At 41.0% G+C, this 9796-nt stretch overlaps 1 protein-coding gene across 1 annotated transcript in view; it reads left to right on the top strand.

Moving 5' to 3' along the window:
• LOC113007602 (ankyrin repeat and SOCS box protein 1-like) overlaps positions 1–2292 on the top strand; it is a 4482-nt gene extending 2190 nt beyond the window's left edge. Inside the window, exons 2-3 of the mRNA XM_026144317.1 lie at positions 679–1061; positions 1993–2292. Coding sequence (XP_026000102.1) covers positions 679–1061; positions 1993–2123 — 514 coding nt within the window. The 3' untranslated portion in view covers positions 2124–2292. The remainder of the gene's footprint in view (positions 1–678; positions 1062–1992) is intronic.
• Positions 2293–9796: the final 7504 nt, after the last annotated feature.

Below are 9796 nucleotides of genomic sequence, written 5' to 3'. Positions count from 1 at the left end.
ACTGTTTTATATATAGGTTAAATGTTTAAATACGTAAAGAAAATTGGCACTAAAATAGTTTTTATCTTCCATTACGCCACTTGAAAACTGGTGGGAGTCGGTTCAGTTATTTACAGTTTCTTTCATATGGTTTAATCTTTGCACATGAGATTTATCTGTGCTTTGCATTTTTAATCCACTACTTTCTTTTGTGGTGCAATCATTTTCCAATAGCTGTTTGAACTTCCTGACTTTAAAAAACATTTCTGTCACCTTTCCCCAGAAAGCAAAAAAGACAAACATAAGACGAAAAAACCAACATAAAAACCCCACCAACCATTAATTCAGAAGCATTTCCCCAGCTGCAGTGTTTAGATCAATTCTGGAAGTCCCATTATGACCCCTGGCACCGTAGCACTACGATTTCACAACAGACCTGAAACTTTGCACTTGAATCTGACCCAACTTTCTGTGGAGGAAAATTTTCAGCAGTTAGAGTCCAGAGTTTTCTGACGTGCAGCAGACCAGGTAACGATGTTCTGACGCTGAATTCCTTTATACAACAAATGGATTTGTTGTAAAGAGGAAAGCTTCTCAATTTATATTTTTCCACAGTAATAAATATCTCTGTATTCTTTCCTTTAGTTTGCATCAAGGATTTATGAAAGAAAATTTAGTCTATGGTTACATTTTTTCTAGGTTCAATGCTGATGTTGACATGGACCACCAGCTGGGTCCGCGGCTCCTGTTAAGCGCTCGAACCCTCAACACTCTAGTGGTCTGCCCTCTTTACATAAGCGCAGCCTACCACCACCTTCACTGTTTCCGGCTGCTGCTCCAGGCCGGCGCTCAGCCCGACTTCAATTACACAGGTCCTGTCTGCCATGAGGCTTTGACACGAGGTTTGGCTTCCTGCCTGCTGGATGCAGTCCTGCGACACGGATGTGAAGTGGCCTTCATCCACCTGCTGCTGGACCACGGAGCGAACCCAGCCCTCGTGCCCTGGGATGATTCGGATTTGGAGGCTCCAAATCGAAGGAAAGTTGATCCAGAGGCACTCAGTGTCTTCTTGGAAGGAAAAAGTAAGTAACAAAAAACGATGCTGTTGCTTTATACAAAGCTCCGGCAGGGAGCTTTTTTTGGTGCACCTCCTCACAACACCAGAATATTTTTTAGTTAATAAGTTGTGAGTTTTTGCAGAGCTTCGTAAAATTGTCTCTCAAAATTGTGGATTTAATGTAGAATCAATAAAACCGGTGTCATATGTTTACATTTCGTATTGCTGGTTCAGATTGTTCATACTGAACAAAAATGAAGTTCATTAACTGATTTCTGATTAATACTGATTAAATGACCAATAGAGCGTTCTGAGAGATATGAAGTAAAAGCATGAATAATAGTCAGAGGCTCACTCAGATTCAATATCGATTGGATTCTTGCAGTAAACAGGTTTGATGACAGTGGATTTTACTGGGAGGTAAAGCAATGTGTCATTAGCATAGCAGTGCATCAAAATATAATTTCTCTGCATAATGTGGTCAAGTGATAAAGAGGAGAGCTGTGGTTACCAATGGAAACAAAAACAAATTCCAGTTGATGGGAAAAAAGTCTTATCGGGTGAAAACAAGGAAGTAGTTTCAGACACCATTAGTTTGTGAATGAAGGCTTTTGAGGCTTTACGATGAAGCATCATTAATGTCATTAGCAACACGTATGTACTTCTTTCTGTAAAGACCCGAGTTTGCAGATTACTGCTTTTAGTTTAAGGATTTCATCTCATATATGTTTAGAATAAGCATTTTTCCTCGTGTTAAAGCTTAGCTGCTTTTACATGAAACAGGGACCTTGTAATGCATGTTTCTGGACATTTGTTGATGCTGAGGAGCTGATATAAAGAAGCCCATAAAGTACAATGAAAAAGGTCATTAAAAGCCACACTTTTATGTTTCTACTTATACAAAAGCATGAAAGCATATGCAGTTGTTCAGCTGCATCTATTTTTTCTTCTCCCAGGAAACCCTCGTAGGCTGACACATTTGTGTCGCATCAGGATCCGCAGAACGATGGGCAAAAATCGTCTAAACCACATATCTTCTTTACCGCTTCCAGAACCTATCAAGATTTTCTTGCTTCACCAAAACTGACCATCATCCACCTACTGGTCTTGTTAAATGTTCATTTAACCCAGTCTTTAAAAGAAACCTCAGTCAGTCCCAAAGACACACTACTGCATAAACACTGTAAACCCAGATTGCTAATTGCTTATTATTTTTTATTAAGAAATAGTTATTAATAATATTTTCCAAATAATATTTGTTTGGAAATCATCATTTATGTAAAAAAAAAAAAATCTTCCTCGCCGTGTAAAATGCTTCTTATCTTATCAGAGAAGCCATAGTTATGTATTGACTTGTGGAAACTGTGTGTGTATTCTAAATGTTTGCCTTGTGACCTCCCAGATCACCAGGACGAGTCCTGCTAATACTTCAAGTAGCACTTTTAGCTCAACGACCAGAGCGAGAATCTCATTTGAAGCAACGACTTAAACAAGCCATGTTATAAATACCCCATCCACGGGCAGAGAAGAATACTGTCCAGATGCAGCTCCTTGAATTGTTTGGTTGTTGTTTTATGTAAACCAGGCAGAATGACGGCAAAAATGTGCAAAAAAATCCACACGCTAGATCCTCTTTGTTAGCCACGTGCCTTAACTTTGAGTTTGGGAAAAGTGGCTTCAAAGATTGATCAGACCAGAGTTAGTTACGGTAATCCAAATTAATCGAGTGTGATGTTCCCGGATGAGCAATTTAAGGACCTTGATTGTAAAGTTTACATTTTGTGACGTACACGTCAGCATCAAAATAAAAATTTAAAAAAGCCTTTTTTTCAGGGGGGCATTTAGATTGTTTCAATAAATGTAATGAAACTCCTTTTCTGTGACATTGACAATCTGTCAACTAGTGAATGAAATCTATTTGTGATAAACAGAATAAGTTTGTATTCATTAGATGCCATCTCTGGGAGTCTACTGCACCTACTGTGTACTGTGCATGTCTGTTGCACAGCCTATCTTGTCCTCAAACATTGACATTTAAATGTTGACCATGTTGAGACAGTTGTGCTTTATATATTTCATCTCTATTTGAATGAGTAAATGTATGTAATTGTATAATATCTCTTGTGTTTTGTGTTCATTTTTTGTGAGTGAGGGGAGGTGGGTGAGTGGGTCAGTCTTCCAAAGTAGGATCCCTCTGCGTGGTCTTTGTTCTGTTAGCTATCTTCCTTGAACATAGCTAATTAGAGATAATTATCTCTCTCCTCTTTTCCTCGCAGTCTCGTCCAAGATCTCTTTGTAGTCCAAAATATCATGTCTCAATCTTTTTCAGCCTAGGGAACCCTCATAGTCCTAGCTCTGAGAGCATGCATCCACTGTTAGTTTCAATGATTGGTTTGCTCCAAAATTGAGTTTTTAGTCTTATGTTTCATCTCTCATGACTGTAGCCTTGCTGTTTCTCATTGTTGTTTTTCAGCTTGTGATATTTATAGATGCGTAATTTTTAAAACAAGAGTGACGATGTCTCAGTGGGTTCATGTATTACTGATGTGAGGCCAATGAATGAACCAGGATATCCACGATGGCTGAGAAAACCGCATTTTGGTGAAAACATAAGAGGCCCAGTGGAAAATGCACAGCCTGGGAAACCCTGAATAAAAGCAGCAGGGAGCTCAACAGCAGAGGGGAGATGAGGGCTATCAATCCAGCAGTTCTGGCAAAGACCTGCAAAGATAGACTGGGATAGCTTTTGAAAAAATAACTCTCGGGCGGTAAATAAAGACTTCCTGCCAACATGTTTCTTCACAGTGTGTCTGTTTTGTAAGGACAAAAGGACCAAAACTGGATAAAATCAAATTTAAATGATAGAAATCTGAGTGAACATCAGTGTTAGAGAGATAAATAACAGAAAGTAAGACTATGTCCAGTTAGAGATGCCAGTGTGTAAGTGAATGGATTTAACAGGTCTTCATGCATGCCCGTGCACAACAACTGTTGCTGTGATGTCTCTAGATGGCACTGTCTTCCTTTCAAGCATGGCAGAAATCTCAGCATCTCTCCTATCTTCTTATTTCACCCTCTCTTTCTCATATCTGCTTTTGTGTTTGCCATTCTTTCTTTCTTTTTTTAAACCACCTCTCGTCTTTCCGTCCATCGCTTGTCTCCCAGCCGAGGTCAGTGTAGAAGATTCAGCAGCTGTGCGCTCAAGAGCCTCTTCCTTTCAGATCTCATTAAAGCGAGTCTTTCATTAACAGAACACACAGAGAGATGCAGAATGAGGCCCTTTGCACCAGTGCAGAGGGAAGAACACACTGGACAGTTTGGTAAACCGCTGTCTTCCTGTGGGGAGTTTCCATTGCAAGAGTCCTCTCTTTTAAGTCAAATGTATTTTATGCTAGCATTTATTTAGGACGACTCCCTGCTATATTTCTTGTGGACAGATTCATTTGGGTTATTCGAGAGATTTCACATAAAGAGATGCATTTGAAAGTGAGATGCAAAAACACAAGGTCGCAATCGGTCCTCTTTTGAAGGCTAAATGCAAAACACGAGGGATTACATTTTACTGGCGACTGCTTCGTGCATCAAACCTTCAAATCATTACCAGCATTAACAGTTTCTGAACACCAAAGTGAGCTCTTTGGTCGTGTAGCTGGAACAAAAGAGAAACAGAGCTGGTAAACGGTTTATTTCGCCCTCGCATTCACCAGGAGCCTGGAAAAGCTGAATGGTGTTGTTCATTCCTGAGTTTATTTGCACCACAAAGTGCAATCAAAATCTCAACAGCCTCTGCTAATATCGCCACAGTGTTCCGCTTCAACTGGGGACCAGCATGCGAGGCCGAGTTAAATGCAGTGCAGCTCACTTCATGAGCTAACCGCAGCCTTTAGATATGGATTAAATGCTATTTCCATGGATGTGGTGTTTCTGTGTAAAAAGTTTGTTGGGGTGTGTGCGTGTCTGTTTATGTATGAGCATTGTGAGTCTGTTTATTTTGTTTCCTTTTAGTTCAAAACTCACCTGTTACTCGTTAAAGTGCTTCCACCACCATCTCTTTGTGTCCTCCTCTCCTGCACTTGCACTGGCGACTAAGCCTGTTAACATTTGGTAATTGCCACGCGCTTTAATTTGAGTGATCTCATTCCTTAGGCGTTCCGGAACTGTTTAGTTTCCTCCAATGACCACATCACTTGCATGTTTACCACTGCCACACACACACATACACGCAGAGGTATCCCACCTCTGATGCAGAGCAACGCCAGAATCATCAAGTTCAAGCTCCTTTAGTTACAATGAAGGAATCAAAGCCCAAAGCAGCTAAACGTGATTCATAAATGACATAACACTGAGCTGGTCATGTTGGGGTCCAAGAAAAGCAGTAATTTACTTTTCAGCTCATAACTGATCAGCTGAACAGGAAAGCCTGGGTGTGGAGCCTGAAAATATTGATCATTTTTTATCTCTAAGTCAGACTCTAACTCACACATGTGGGTTACAACCTCATGCTCAGAAGCAGTTTCCCTCTGCCGAGGCTAGTCTCGCTCTATAACTCCTCGATCAGTGCTGAAGTATGAGACGCACAGGGACTTCCTTTAGGTTTATTGATATAATTAAACAGTATATGGTTAGAAATATTGAAAGAAACTTTGCTAATAAAAGTGCCTTTTAATTATAAACCTCAGAGGGGCTTAATGAGCCTTAATTTGACTGTTTTCCAAAGAAGCCGGTAGTTGTGAAGTGTGGCAAGGGCAGGAAGGATGTAGAGTGATTGCTTCTGTAATTACTGTCACAGTCTGTAACTTGGCTCTTATACTTAATTAGCTCCCTCTCATTTGGGTGTTGTTTGGTTATTGCATGTCTATAACTGCTCGTCTCGTATGGTCGGCCTTTCAGAAACAGTTAAACTATAGAAACTCCTTGGAAAAGTCTGAAAGCAGCTGCTGTCAATGTAAACTTTAAAGACAGAAAAAATGGTTTATCACACGAAACTAGTTTTATCCACAGCCGCTCATTAGCAGTGGTGATGGGAAATGAGGACGTGGACTGTGGGTCTGGTGTGGAAAACAGACCTGTTATAATTCTTTATTTAAACTGTTGCTAATTAGGCATTATAAAGCATCATCCACTTATTATGGACAGAATCAGACTGTAACGGAAAATGTGCTGGTTCACTGTTTAATCAAGCAGCTGTACTTGTGTGATCATAGTAACGTATTCATGTTTTAAAGCTAAAGTCAGGCTCTAAGGTAGTTCTTTGGCTCAACTGGTCCACTGAATTTTGTAACCGCTTTTTCTCCGGGGATAAAACGCATTAACTTCACTTAAGTTTATATCTAGCAGAATCATCCTGTCAAACTTTTTCTTTGTGACTGCAATTTTTAAAAAAGTTTTGCACATGTGCCCATACAGAAAAACTACATTTGTGATTTGAATGTGTTCACAGTTCCATTCAAAGTCATTTCCCTGTGTAGCTCTGCAGGGTTTCACTGGTCCTGCAATCTGCCAAATTGAGTATTGCCACCATGAACATCAGAGTGAACCTCAGCTGGCATTATGGCACACAACTCTGTGATTGATGAAAAAAAAAAGACATTACTGTGACTGGTCACACGCCTGACCCCGACACGCCACCTTCAGGCGGATTTTTTCAGCTGTTCCACCAAAAAGTGCCTCTTGGTCTCTGGTTCAGAGCCAGAACCTGAACTCAGATCACCAGAGATAATCATGACAATGAGGTGCTGGGTTGGATTGACACAGAAGCTCAAGTCCACAGTTAAACTGCAAGTATGCTTCAAGATGTCCACAGGTGCAGAAACACGCTGCCTTGAAAAGGGCAATGGCCAAATTTAGAGCAGCTTCTTATTTTTACAAGCCACATGACTACATCCTCTTATCTGAACTTGTAAAAATAGGTGGGGAGTTTGATAGCAGTCTTTCTATTATTACTTTATGTATGACTGTTTTTTTTTCATGAGCTAAATCACAGATGCTATGAACCTGCCAAATGCTGTCCTGTTATGTTAACCTGTTGGGAATGTAAAAACTCTACCGAGTGTTGCTCTGCTGAATGTCAAAGTGAAAACCTTTTAGAACAAACAGTCTTTCTTTTGTTTTGCATGTCAGAACTGACATTATGGTGGGTATCTGCATCGGAGAGCCTGGGGATCAGTTAATGGCAGCATGACAATGTCCATTACACCAAACTACCCATGATTAATTACTTCCGTGGAACTGCACTGCTCATGGGAAGGATTTTCCACCACTGAGAAGATCCCTTGGCAAGGAGAAAGGGGGGGGGTTGTCTTGGATGGGGAACAAAGCTGTGGAGCTGTCATGGACGGTGGGGTTGGAGGGGACTGTGGTTGGGGGTAGAGATGGTGGGATGTGGGGTCCTCTGCCCCTCTTTCTTCCTCCTTTTTTTTCCCCCTCTCACAAAATTAACCAACAACCATTGGGCAGCTTCCCAAGCCACTGGCTGACAACAACATGGGCAAGAAGAAACCCCAGTTAAACAGAAGAGGGGAGAAGAGGAAGAGAGTCATTCAGTGGCCACCACTGTGGGAATGTTGTAAACTGTGTTTTCCTGAGGCCTTGGGAATCCCACACCAGAGCTGGAACCTGCGGGCATGGAAAACGGGGCCTGCATCCCCAGAGAGATGAGATTTCAGGAAGGGAACAACATCTCTTGTTGTGGGGAGATGGCAGTGATGCACTTTCTGCAGACTGGCAGAACAGAGATCTAAATAATATAGTAGTGTAGACAAAGGATTTATTTAGGGAGGTATAGAGAAAACAAAAAGCCCACAAGGGACCAACATTCCAATAAATTGGCAGCTTTACTATTCAATTCAGTAGTAAGCATTGCTAAACCATCCATTTTTCTGTGAAAATGTCACGGGAGCTTTAGGTTACCCCAAAGACTGAGCTTCATGTTGTCCCTGCATATGTACCGATACCCTGAGATCCTACCACGTGGAAGAACTCTATTAAAATCTAATTTAACACCTTTATTGTTATTACTCATGGTAAGTACGTGTTGGTTAATTCAATAAGCTTTGGTCAAAAGATAATGAAACAGTGTGAAAGAGTCAGATCAAGGGAAGCGCAATTCAGTTCTGCAGTAGGTTTATCCATGGACCAAATATCAAACACACTTACTCAGAAGTTAGTGTTGCTCTGTTACAGAACCACATAGAAGAACGGAACCATCAAGTTTGCAACATGCTAGATACGTCATACAACAGCGTGTAGGGCAAAATACTCGTGCCTGCTCCAAAGGCCACACTTGGCAGCTCAAAAGTTTGATGGGGTAGTTCTACTGCCTCTTTTATCTGCTACCAAAAACGCAGCTTTGTTCTGTTCAGCTGACGATCCCCAAACATAACAACTAAGCTGCAAGCATTATACAGTATTGGTTGCAGTTGATTTGTGAGTTTAAGTCATGTCAGACTGCACGAAAAAGCTTTGGCGATTACAGATATAGTCTGTATGTCACTCACTGTAGTGTGGATGACTGTTTTGAAGGTTTGGCCTGGGGAAGTCTCAGCTAAGCACGTACCCTGATTAGTTATGCTACAGTCACACAAAGCAAAACAGTGGTTGGTGATGAGAACAAGATTATTGCGATTGAGTACAATGAACAATGAATCTCTTGATCTTTGAAATGGTTGCTCTGAAGACAGGGACTAGGTCTGCAACCACCTGCAGATAGTTGCTTTCTTCAAATCAGCTTTGGTGTTTCAGGATGTTGATAAATCAGCATTGAGAGTCAGTCTGCCATCAGTCTGCCATCAGTCTGCTATCAGCAGATCATGCAGTTGAATAGAAAAATCGCAAATTCCTCACTGGGATCATATATGGAACTTCTATTGCAAACATTTTAGCCTAAATTACACTTGAATGAGTTCATAATATATATGTTAAAAAAAAACTATGAATGAAGTATGAATCTGGCATTTTAAAGTGTTGCTCAGCTGGGATTGACTCACGTTTGTAGCCAGCATCAAGTGGCCATTTGAGGAACTACAGTTTGTTTATCAACCCCAGAGATCGTTCACAAGACGCTGCGCCACGGATGATCTGATATCATCGTGTTGGTGTTGTTCCTGGAACAACATAGTAAATGTTCCAGGATCAACATTGCAAGTGATCAATCACATTGTTGTGACGTTATTCTTTGGCGCCAAGCCATTCGTGCATTTATGAAATTCCAATGTTGCAAGGACAATATCAATTCTGCTTAGCGTTTATTAAAGGGTCAGGGTCCGTTGATCGGCGGACAGAGGCGGTTTCTCGCAGCTTAAGTACAGTTTTTTGTTTTACGGCGGTTTTTCCCGAAGTCGCAAAAGTATGACGTCACAACATTCTGATTGGTCACTTGCAATGTTGATCCTGGAACAACATTTACTATGTTGATCTGGGAACAACACCAACACGATGTTATCAGATCGTGCCTGTGCCACACTGTCAGCAGAACAAGGAAATGTGAGCCACTTCATCATCTCAGGTCATTCATCTGAACATTTGTTACATCATCATAACTTTATCACGTGTCTAGCAGTTTCGAACTAAACAGTTTTACAGTGTTCTATAACTCCAGCTTAGGGTTACTTAGTTCTGCAAATCAAATACTGAAAAAGTAAAAGCCAATATCCAAAGAATGCTCCCACATAAGCAGAAGCCTGCATATAGCATATGGATGCATGCTTGTCCCACTTTAAAGGTTCAGCTGCGAGGCCACTGTGGAACACCACATCAAATCGA

The sequence above is a fragment of the Astatotilapia calliptera genome, chromosome 16 (genome assembly GCF_900246225.1).
Source record: "Astatotilapia calliptera chromosome 16, fAstCal1.2, whole genome shotgun sequence".
Taxonomy (NCBI): Eukaryota; Metazoa; Chordata; class Actinopteri; order Cichliformes; family Cichlidae; genus Astatotilapia; species Astatotilapia calliptera.
The sequence above is the reverse complement of the archived record's forward strand: the minus strand, read 5'-3'. Positions and strand labels throughout refer to the sequence as shown.